The 12,160-nt window shown below is 43.3% G+C and overlaps 1 protein-coding gene across 5 annotated transcripts in view; it reads left to right on the top strand.

Moving 5' to 3' along the window:
* The window catches only part of PDE4B (phosphodiesterase 4B), a 592,044-nt gene that overhangs the window by 441,160 nt on the left and 138,724 nt on the right, over positions 1 to 12,160 (top strand). For all 5 annotated transcript variants that reach the window (XM_060304629.2, XM_030865864.2, XM_060304618.1 and 2 more), the window contains one exon: positions 10,041 to 10,235. In XM_060304629.2, coding sequence (XP_060160612.1) covers positions 10,041 to 10,235 — 195 coding nt within the window. The remainder of the gene's footprint in view (positions 1 to 10,040; positions 10,236 to 12,160) is intronic.

Genomic DNA, 12,160 nt, shown 5'->3' with positions numbered 1-12,160 from the left:
CAAATATTTATTCAGCACTTTCTATAAGCCAGGAACTGTTCAAAGCAAAGAAAATATACCAGTGGAAAAAAAACACACATGCAAAATTGCTGAGGTGGGAAGGGATTTGGCATGCTTCTGAAACAAAAAGGAAGCCCTTGAAGATGAATCATACTGAGCAAAGGGGAGTGTGGCACAAGATGAGGTTGCAGGGGTGGCAGGGGCAATACTATGTAGGGACTTTATGCTAAATGCAATGACATGATTTGCTGTGTGTGTTAAGAGATTGCTCTTGCTGTTATGTGGAGAAGGGTTTGGAGGATGGAGCAGGGGTGGAAGCAAGGAGGTTCATAGGGTGGCTGTGCTAGTTCAAGTGAGATTTTAATGCCCTGAAACAGTGATGGCAGCAGAGATAGAGTGTACAGTTTTGATGTAGGAGGGAAAGGACTTTCTGGCCAACTGAAAAAGAAGAAGGAGGGTTGAGGAAGGATGTAAAATCATGGATGATTCAACTGAATAGATGGTGGCTTAATTTACCACAATGAGGGAGACTGGGTAAGTGGATGGAGGTTGGTGGGGGTTACTAGAGGAGGTTTGGGCTAACGATTAAAATAAATTCAAGTTTCCTGGCCCAAGGTTAAAACAATTAAATCAATACAAAAGTGAAATTCAGTGTCTCATGGGGTTAACATGTCCCCCATCACTGGAGTATATACAAACATGCTAAATGACCATTTATCTACAATATTTTAACTATAGATTTCAAGCAGAATTCTGAAACAGATTTCCAGATGGTATGTGAGAACTTATAAAAGAAAGAAACAATTTCTTGAAACCATCATTCGTTGAGTAAGAAATGGTTTTCCTAGATTGATCTCATTTCTCTCAAAGGTAGTTTCACTTGCCTCTCAGCCACTGGAAGCTGGTACCATATATTTTAATAAATATTTTATTTAATTATTAGAGTTTATTATTGGCAGGGCTACCAAACTTATAAATGAGAGTATTTTTATTTTGTTAAGAAACCATTTGAATATATTTTATGATAACCTTTTAGGGAAATTGGAGAGAGTAGGCTGAAAAGTATTGAGCTAGTAGGATAATTTGTACATCCAAAGTGCAATTTTGTCATTGGGTTCCTTCCAATCTCTATTTCCATACCCTTTTAAGCCAAAGAATTGTGTCAAATGATATTTGGGTTTGAATGTGGTGCCTTCTATTAAGCTAGTGATTTAATTTTCCTCTTCCCTGCCCGCCCCCCCCCCTTTCTGAGTTGAGTTAGGTGCTCCATTGTCTCATACAGCTATCTCTGCACTGATATCTATCTATTGATATGAATCACTGTCCTATAGGAAGTGACCTTTACTGTTAAGAGTTGTCCTAGCTCTTAGAAGGTTTTAGTGGATGAAAGTGTGAGAGTGGGTATATGAAATTTCAGCCATAATTATAAAACATAGAGAAACACACACTTTATAACATTCCTATTTCTGAAAATTATTTTTTACCTGGAAATAGATGGGCAGAACACTTTGTAGGTTAGAAATAATAATGTTCTTAAAATTATGAGGTAGAATTGTTTACATTTGGTCCTGTTTTCCTTGTGCATCAAATTACGTAACATAGGAAAAACACAGTGTGAAGTTATTAAAGGATCATTAAAATATGCTCCTAAGCATTTGAAACAATGATTTTTTTAAATGACCCTCATTTTATAATCCCAGTAGAAAAATTAGGTATTGATATTACTTATTTGTTTATGCATTTCCTTAGTGAAATGTTAACACCCTGAGAAAAGATCTCAAACAACAAATAAAAGAACTTTCAACATTAGAGTCCTCAGCTAAAGGAACATCAAGAGGAATATTCATGGCATTTCCATCCACCATCAACATCAAGAGATGAGGATGATCATTGCCAGATAGAATCATTTGCCTTCTTCTTGGGCTTGATGCCCTATGGAAGGTATTCCAGCCATTCTTTGCAGGTGGTATTTGGTACTTGGTAGCAACCCCCTGGTTCTTCTTTATGGAGCTGGCTTTTAGGGGTGATCACAGTAGAGGGCAGGAGATGACTCCATGTCTCCACACCACTTACACTCCATTTTGTTGGAGAAGCCTGTGCTGTCTGTGGTGGGCATCAAAGAGGAGCTAGAATAAGTTTCCTGGTCTCGAACCATTTATTCCTTCATTTTTTTTTATTCATCAGACATTTGCTAAGTACCTCTGATAGGCAGGACCCTTAGCAATGGGATAAATAATATGAAAAAGAGGTTCTGTGTCTTTGAGGAACACAGCCCTTTGGTGGCAAACTAGAACACTTACTTACAATTATTCTGGACAAGTGTTATGGTAGAGATATATCAATAGATAGATATCAGTGCAGAGATAGCTGTATGAGACAATGGAACACCTAACTCAACTCAGAAAGGGGGGCGAGCAGGGAAGAGGAAAATTAAATCACTAGCTTAATAGAAGGCACCACATTCAAACCCAAATATCATTTGACACAATTCTTTGGCTTAAAAGTGTATGGAAATAGAGATTGGAAGAAACCCAATGACAAAATTTACTACTACCTCTATCAGGTCTCAACTCAAATGACAGCATCTGAGGAAGATGGGTGGTGCACCCGGTGTAAAGCAATAGACAGTCTACGAGGCTGTGTAGAGTGGGCCTGCTGACCACCCAACCTAGAAACATTCTTCTCCGAACCTGTTTCTACCGTACCATTATGCTTTATCTTCCCCATAGCATGTATCACTTTCTGAAATCATCTCACTTGATTTATTTATTGTCCATCTCTCCCCACAAGGACCTTGTCTGTCTTATACATTGCTGAATTCTCAGGCCTAGAACAGTGCCTTGTTTCATAATGGATGCTAATAAATATTTGTTCAGTGAATGAGTTACCGTTAACAATGTAAAACCACATTGAACCACACTTGAGAACTGATCTTCTATTTCTAAAATCTCGTAACATGTTTAATCTCAGAGGCATCTCAAAGATCATCTAGTGATTCATTTCTTCATTCATTTCAGTGGGGAAAGACTAAGGCTTGGGGGCCAGAATATGGGGAGTCCCTGTTTCGCGGCCGTTATTTCTTCACAGAGCGGGAGCTGGAAGCCAGGGCTCCAGAATCTCAGGGCTCTTCGGGATTACTCTGCTCCCTCTGGTTAAACTTCTCTGTGGGGAAAGCATCTTTGGATTATTGCAGTGGATGTAATTTTCAAAGCCCCTAGGAAAAAAGGAAAGCAGTGGGAAGATGCTTCTGGAATTCAGATGAGCTGAACATCATAGCTCTCCTTCCTATTCTACGGGAGGGAAGTCAACACTTTGGAACTGGATTCTTAGGGCAAAACTGCGATATTCTGCCATAACTGTGGCCAGAGGAGGTCTGCCTGCTTTCAGCTGGGACATGGGCTCTACATCATGCTGACTATGATTTTGCACAGTTAAGTCCTTCATTAGAAATTAAGACTGGCTGCAGCCTGCAGCCATTTATTATACAAAGGTGGGTCACTGTCATTGTGGGTAAAAATGAATGCCCCTGTGCAGCTGCCTCATCTATAGGGACCAGGTTGCACATTGAGGTGATGGCCAATGTAAGTATATAAGTGAATGGTTATTTTTATCCAAGTGGTAAGAAAGCATTTGATGATGTTAGTTTCTGAGTATAATTGAGGGAAATAGTTTCCAGCAGAATTTTAAAGAAACAGCATTTTTTCACAAATATACCACCGCCCAAAAACACACACATACACACACACTGCACACCCATACACCTTATGATAGACAAAAAAGTTCTCCAAAACTCGTGGGATGGAGTTCCTGGCATACTGAAGGGAGGATGGAGAAAGAGGACCCTATTGACTCCATTTGGGGACTCCTCTGAGATCTGCCAGAGGTTTTAATCCAAATAAAAATGGCTTTTTGTCAGATAAGAGATATAAACTGGTGAGATTCTCACATTCATTCAATAAATATTTGTTGTATGCCTTCTGGTGTGAAACTCAGTTCTGGGCCCTGGGAATACAAAATGAATAAGGCTTAGTCCCTGCTTCAAGGTCACAGTCTACTGGAGTGAGAGAGATAATGTAAACAGAGACATACAATCCAGCTGGTAGGTTCTGGGATCCAAAAGAGTCTGTGAGGCCATGGAGAAGAGGACCCTGGGCACAGATTGCAGGATGAAATTAAAAGAGGTCACACTTGAGAATTTTTCAAATGAAGTTTCACACTTGGGAGGCTTCTGTTTCCTCCTTTTGAAATGGGGGGAAGAGAATCAGCCCAGAGTTGTGAGAATTCGACAACATATTACCTAGAGAAAGAATGAGTTGTCAAAGAAAAGTCTCCTCTGATTCAGAAATGAATGATTCCTAGGATGTTACTTCATAACTCTTTGTTACATAAATTGAGGTATGTGCAGGTAATTGGGGATCAGGAAACAACCACTCTGGGGACAATTGCAGGCAATTCTGCAGCCACCTGGCTTAGTTTGAGTTCTTGGAAATAGAGCTTCTCTTCGTTTAATAAAAGGTTTCATGTACACCTTGTGATTCTGTTCTTTATCCCTGACTTTTCCTGCCAGGCTTATGAATAAGGCTTCAGTCCTATTTCTCCCTCGGAGACTGGCAAGCGGCCCTACCTGCTCCAGCTGGAGGCTGGGCAGTGGAGGCTGGGGAAGCTGTAGATGTCTTCTGCCGCCTGCTGGCTCCCTCTTAGCACAAGTGCAGGGCTGGCTTTGCATGGATTCCTAGGCAATGGAGTCCACCAGGAGAGAAAGTGGGGCAGAGAATGTTCCTGCTTTTATTAAAAAGAAAGAGACGAGAAGATGGCAGACAGAAGCTGGTATAGGAGGGCTTTTCCCATCATGGGGGTTTGTGTAAAGACATCACCATCTCAAACATCTAAGCCAGTGATTTTTGTATATAAGTTTGTTTTGTTCAGGGAGAACACAACATTTATTTATTTATTTGTTTATTTGTTTGTTTATTTATTTATTTATTTGTTTGTTTGTTTATTTATTTTACGGTACGCGGGCCTCTCACTGTTGTGGCCTCTCCCGTTGCGGAGCGCAGGCTCCGGACGCGCAGGCTCAGCGGCCATGGCTCACGGGCCCAGCCGCTCCGTGGCATGTGGGATCTTCTCGGACCGGGGCATGAACCCGCATCCCCTGCATCGGCAGGCAGACTCTCAACCACTGCGTCACCAGGGAAGCCTTATTTTTACTTTTAGATCATTGTCTCACAAAGCTTATCAAATAAGTTAATGCCGCATCTGTATAGATTCATTTGATGGAAACAGAAGAAACCCCTGCCAGTGGGAATTGAGATGAGGGTAAGGAGGCAGGAAGAGGGAAGGGACAGGAGAAACATTTCATAGTAAACTGACTTTCATTGGTTCAGCTGACATTTTTTGATAGACCTACTATTTACAAGGCTCCAATCCAGTTGCCTTGGATACAAAAGTGAGTAATATTGGGTCCCTTCTCTTTAGGAGATAAGAATCTATCGGGGAGCAGCTAAATAAGTGGATAATTAAGTAAATGGAAAATTAAATAGTGATTACAAGTACTGTGATCAGGTACTGCTGTAAAGGAGTCTAGGAGAACACAGAAGAGGAGTACATATCTAAATCGAACTGGTAGCTGCAATGTTAGAAAATATTTACTGGAGAAGGTGGCACGAGCTGAATTTGAAGTAGTGATCGATTAGAGACAGTGGGGAGAAGGGCGTTCCAGCTACGGGGAGCACCACCTCTCACACACAGCATCACCCACTACCACCGCTGCCTCAAGAAGCTGAGACCTCTAGAATCAAAGCGGGAGAAAGTTGTTAAAATATTAGGTCTTAGACAACAAGCAATTGACTCAGTCCAGGGCGATCTGCTGAGGCAGGCAGAATCACAGGGGACAGCAGCATACAGAATCCTGGACGTCAGAGAGCAGGACTTGGGGGTGGGGGGAGTGTCTCTGATCCTAGAAAAAAGGCCACTTTCAATACTGTTTCAGTCCCTATGCTGGCTGTGGGCAGGTCCCATCAACTATTCAGAAACTTGTGCATGACATCCTCTCAGTCTATCTGAAACTTCTCAGTGACGTCATCCGAATGTTGAAGTAACTGTAAGCTCAAAGGTATCACTTAAAATGTTATTTAAAATTAGAAATTCAGTGACCCACAATAGGGAAAATGCCTGAGGAAGTTCGGCACAAATTCTGGATGAACCATTAAGTTCCATGGGCATGGAAAATGATAATTCTGAAAACTGCACACTATGAGAAAAAAAATCACGATTCAAGCCTGAAGGAAAAATATTAACACTCAGAAGGAAAATACTAACCTGCTAATATTTTTTCTCTATTGTTTATATTTTATATAACATTTTTATTTACTTTTATAATAGTATTTTTTAATATAAAGAAGCCTAAAAGTGAAAAATGAGTCCTGATTAAGGCAGGGCCAAAAATTACTCTAAATAAATAATGACCCCATTTGTATGTTCGCTTCCGATATTTCAGATTCTGTTTTTTCCCTAATTGTATTTCAGTTTATGCGGCATGTTCGTTTTGCTTGTTAAGCCTGTCCTCCGTCTTCCCCTTGCCCACTCCCCTCTTCCCACCCTGGATCTGTGGGACGTATTGTGATGTCTGCCCACTAATTTTGCTGTGACTGGAGCTGGTGTCTGGTTGGTGATTCATGTTTGTTCCTAAGTTGTACATCTGTGTTGGTTGCTTTGAAACAGTGCCCCAGGGAATATGAAAGGCCATTTGTCTCCCTGAAACTGCTTCTTTGCCCCAGAGAATTCTTCCTTGGCTTTTTCTGAATTCCCGCAAGCTCTTCTATGAGTTTAGGCAGGGTAAAGAAGAAAGAAAAAAGAAAAAGAAGAAAACAAAGGAAAGCAGCATGGAGGGAGTTTTAGTGTCCGGGCCTAGTCCCTGCTTACCTGGCAGGACTAAACCTCCTGGTACTCCTGCTAACACTGGGGGCAGATGCTTTGTGACATCTACATAAAGGGTAATACTTGTGGACTTACTTTCTGCCCACTAGGAATGCCTGCAGCAGGAAAGAGGGCAGAGTGAGCCTTGGTGGAAACCCTCAATGGAAAATGTTCTGAGAGCTTGGTAGGCATACCCACTTGGCACCTCTTCTAAGATTTTAGCACAGATATACACAGCAGTGGCATTCATAATATGTAATGACTGGTACCACATGGGCACAGACCACCATGCTGAAGCTAGAGGCCCCCTGCTGTTCCAGTCATCAGCAGATCCTGGACGGTCTGGGGCAGTGACTGGCTGCCAACTGTTACAAAAGCATTTCAGGGACTCTCCTGGCTGTCCAGTGGTTAAGACTTTTCCTTCCAGTGCAGGGGGTGCAGGTTCAATCCCTGGTTGGAAAGCTGAGATCCCACATGCCTCGGGGTTAAAAAACCAAAACATAGGGCTTCCCTGGTGGCGCAGTGGTTGAGAGTCCGCCTGCCGATGCAGGGGACACGGGTTCGTGCCCCGGTCCGGAAGGATCCCACATGCCGCGGAGCAGCTGGGCCTGTGAGCCATGGCCGCTGGGCCTGCGCGTCCGGAGCCTGTGCTTCGCGATGGGAGAGGCCACGGCGGTGAGAAGCCCACGTACCGCAAAAAAATAAATAAATAAAACAGAAGCAATAGTGTAACAAATTCAATAAAGACTTTAAAAATGGTCCACATCAAAAAAAAAAAAAGTATTTCAATGTTTTAATAGCCATAAAGGCTGTACAGATAGATACCAAATGAATTACAACATGATTACTCATGAAATTTCAAAGCTTATTTATGCCCACTCTTTTTTTTTTTTTTTTTTTTGCGGTTCGCGGGCCTCTCACTGTTGTGGCTTCTCCCATTGCGGAACGCGCAGGCTCACGGGCCCAGCCGCTCTGCGGCATGTGGGATCTTCCCGGACCGGGGCACGAACCCCTGTCCCCCACATCGGCAGGCGGACTCTCAACCACTGCGCCACCAGGGAAGCCCTATGCCCACTCTTAAGCTTTATGTAGTCCCATCTTTACCTTTTAAGAGCCTTCCCTCTTTGTCCTTAAAAAGAGTTCAGAGCCAGCATCAAGTCCTAGTTCTACAAGCTCTGGGTGGCACAAAGGAGTCCTTATCCACAAAGGAGCTCTTTTATTTTGCTCAGCAACTAGTACAGATCTCACCCAAGGAAACTGTGCAAGTCAGCTTACGTTATATTTTCACTTGCTGCAATGTATTTGCCTTACAACATAGCTCTACCTCCAGGCAGGCTGGCAAACAGGCTGAAATGTGTGAGTGATTGCCCACCTGCCTGCTTGCCTGCAGTCTCTGAAAGACAGTCCCATCCCAGACCGTGAGCCTGCTGTGAAAATCCATCTGCAGTACCGTGAAAGCCCAAATACATACATTGGGTTGTTATGGCTCTTCCTTGTTCTCTTAACTGGAGGTTCTCACTTGCTGCTTCTTATCAGACACCTGGAGTTTGTGGGTTGGCTAAAAGCAGCTTCTCGGAATGGTCTCCAGGGAAGGATTATGACCCTGAATTCTTTCATTTCTTCTTTCCCTGTTTCAGTGAAACCTACAGCCTCTGGGTAATTTACTGCCTCCCCTGTCTTCATCCAAGGTAACAGCCAAGGTTGCTCATAATCCGATTGACTCTCTACATACCAAACACATGTTTCGCTTCAATATAGAGACTGAGGGGAAACTGCACTCAGTGATCCAGTGAGCTGTTCTGGAGTTCTGTGATTACTGAAGTCTGAGGTTGTCGAAGCCTGAATTGGAAGACTTGGGTCTTGCAATTCTTACTGTACAGTTACTAGCCTGCGATTTTGAGCTGGTGTTTAAAATCTCTCTAAGCCTCATTTTCCTCAAATGTAGACTGAGATCACAGGGTCGTGATAAGGGTTGTAAATGGAATGATAGATCAGAAAGCAATTTATAAACTAAAAAAATATACGCAAAATCCACCCCAAGAGAGAAGGCTATAAGAACTAGTGAACGAAAAGAACCACAAATGTAGAAATAAATTATGGCAGCTGGATGAGTATAAAGGAAGCCCACTGCTGTGGTCCAGCTTGGAAAAGAGAGCATCCTTAGCCCCGTACCTTCTCCAACACCTTTCTGCAGAGCTTTAGTCAGAGAGCAGTGAGTGGTCTAGAGAAATACTAGGCAAGAGGGTTACTGTCAATCTGAGGCTAAGGGAGGTTGTGCATGCAGGAAAAATGCATAGGGGATGGTGGAGAGCATGGGAAGGACACAGTGCCTAAAGTAACACCAGGACCAGGAGAGAGAAAACAACAGCCAAAATGTCTACTGCTCCCACCTGTGTGTTCATTGATCAGAGCTTGTTCAAATAATTCTGGACTTGAGGGTACCTTTCCAGAGTGAGGTAGACTGACCAGAAATCTCAATGGCACTCCTCTGCCAGAGTCAGTAGCTGTATCCTCCTCCAGAGAGAAAGCGCTGCAACCCTGGAGGGCTATTCGGCATTACTAGATTAATTAAGTCATTCTGTGTGCTTAAACTTGGATATGAATATTAAGTGTCAGACTGGGCCTCCGGTTTAATCAGCTAGTGCATGTTTTCAGGATAGCACTTTGTTCCTGAAACATTCAGAAATGTGCACATTGTATCGTTAATGAGACTGTGATATTTATTTATGGCAGGAAGAAGCCTCCCAGCTAAGAAGACTCATTCAAGTGATAGTTGAGTGTCTGGCACTTAGAGCTGTGTTAGATGCTATATCTGGAGTCGCTTATTATCAACAGTTTATTTTATGAATTTGTCAATGTTGCTCATGCCGCTGAAAGGCCATGGGACTTTGCTCCCAGGGTCAAATCCTGGCTCCAGTCTCTGCGGATGACTGAACTTCTGTGGGACTGTTCCGTTTGTATAAAATGAGAATGACTGCAACTCAGAGCTATTTGGAGCCTTAAAACTTTCCATGAAGTGTGAAGTGCTATGTAACGTGCCTGGCACGCATGGGTTCTCCATGTATGTGTGTCAGATGCCCTTCTCTATGTTTCTCATGTGACCACTTTTCTTCTTTCTCTTTAAGCTTTGATGTGGAAAATGGCCCTTCCCCAGGTCGGAGCCCGCTGGATCCCCAGGCCAGCTCTTCCTCTGGGCTGGTACTTCATGCCACCTTTCCCGGGCACAGCCAGCGCAGAGAGTCCTTTCTCTACAGATCAGACAGTGACTATGACTTGTCACCAAAGGCGATGTCGAGAAACTCTTCACTTCCAAGCGAGCAGTAAGTACGAGCTGTCTGGCTCCCAGTTTCACACTTACCTCAACTTTAACCCCATCACATCAGAGCAGCAGCACTGTTCCCCTTTAACCCACAGGGAAGAGGGAGGAGAAAAATGAACAGAGCAGAGGTGACAACAATGACCACCTTAAGGATATTAATGCTCTCTTGCATGACAAATATGTAGCCGGGGTTCCCAAGAGTGTTTAAAACCTCAGGCAACAGTGTTTGATTTACTTCGGTTATTGACACTTAAAAAATATTATTATTATTTGTCTTCATTTCCTGAACTGCTGAATTGTTTATGGCATGAGAACCTTAACACTGTTTGCAAACCACACTCAAACTTTCCAAGGCATGCGCAGTTTGCATGAGGCTACAGCAGAGAAGGAAAATGGTGGTTGGTGACACACATCCTGTCTGAATGGCCTTTGCTGGGCGACATTTAATAAGCTGTCATCTAGTCACGTGTCTGTGTCCCTTCTCTGGAACCTTAACACAATGCCCACTTGTTGCCTGGCTCCTGGGTGAGACAGAACATACTCCACCACCCTATTAAGCATGGCTGATGTTTCTGTTTTGCTGCTATTAATTGGAGATCTCTAATTTTTATTTAAAGAACAACGAGCGGATTGTGTTACTTGTTTATTAAGTTTCTGAAACCAAATAAAATTGGATGCTGGAATTCATGCCTTAAAAGGTCTCTAGGCACATGTACAATTGTATTTAACATCATATGTTATAAAAATATCAGTAGCTCTCTAAAGTCTCCAGGCTGGAAAATTCCACTGGGCTCTCTTCTGCTGTTGGAAAGGCAGCTAAAAAGAGTCACCCTCTTGTGAAAGGGGCAGGGGGCATTTTAAAGCTACCAATAAAAAGTATTCCCCAGGGGGCTTCCCTTCCCTGGTGGCGCAGTGGTTGAGAGTCCGCCTGCCGATGCAGGGGACACGGGTTCGTGCCCCGGTCCGGGAAGATCCCACATGCCGCGGAGCGGCTGGGCCCGTGAGCCATGGCCGCTGAGCCTGCGCGTCCGGAGCCTGTGCTCCGCAACGGGAGAGGCCACAACAGTGAGAGGCCCGCGTAACCGCAAAAAAAAAAAAAGTATTCCCCAGGGCATTTCCGCCAGCTAATTTTAACAGAGGCACCCATGCCCTAAAATATTTCAATCATTGGGTGGACCAAAATTCATTTATTCACTCATTTGGCAAAAATTTACTGAAGTTCTCCTATGTGCCATGCAGTGTGCCAGGCTTTGGGCATAAAAGGTGAGCAGAACAGTGGGAAAAAATCACAGATGCTTTAAAAACAGACATTATTCTCTAAAAGTTTGCATGCTCTCAGGGAGGTTACAGTTAAATAAGAAAGATAAGAGGAACACTGCTACTGTGTGGAAGGAAACATTTAGTGAGTGCTTACTATAGGGCCCTGTTCATTTACGTACGTTATCTCTTTTAATCTTTACAAAAGTCTCGTCAGGTAGGCACCATTATTATCTCCACTCTATAGATGATGAACCGAAGACTGAGAAATGAGAAACCTTCCCCTCCCCCATGATTCTATGCCATGCTATATACCTTGATGTAGCTAAGAAAGACCATAGGCAAAACTTTGGGACTTTATTTACCTATGTTCTTCAAACTGCAAAGTAGAACCTCTCCTATTAGGTAGAAAACATGAGTGGAGTAGAGGTAACCTCTTTGCTGTAGATCATGTAGAACCAAGGAAGTTTCTGACCAAGGTTTGGATGGGGCCTTTGACAGTGAACATCCCTGGAATTCTCTCTTCCACCAAAACTAACAGCCTTCTAGACTCCCCTGAGGGAGAGCATAGGAGATGTGTTGAGCTGAAGTAATTAGAGCTTCATTCACATAGTGCTTCACTGGTGAAAGACTAGCTTTGGAAGGCAGCTAATGCCTCCTCCCACCCCC

The sequence above is a fragment of the Globicephala melas genome, chromosome 1 (assembly GCF_963455315.2).
Source record: "Globicephala melas chromosome 1, mGloMel1.2, whole genome shotgun sequence".
Taxonomy (NCBI): domain Eukaryota; kingdom Metazoa; phylum Chordata; class Mammalia; order Artiodactyla; family Delphinidae; genus Globicephala; species Globicephala melas.
This window is presented reverse-complemented; position numbering and strand designations above follow the sequence as displayed.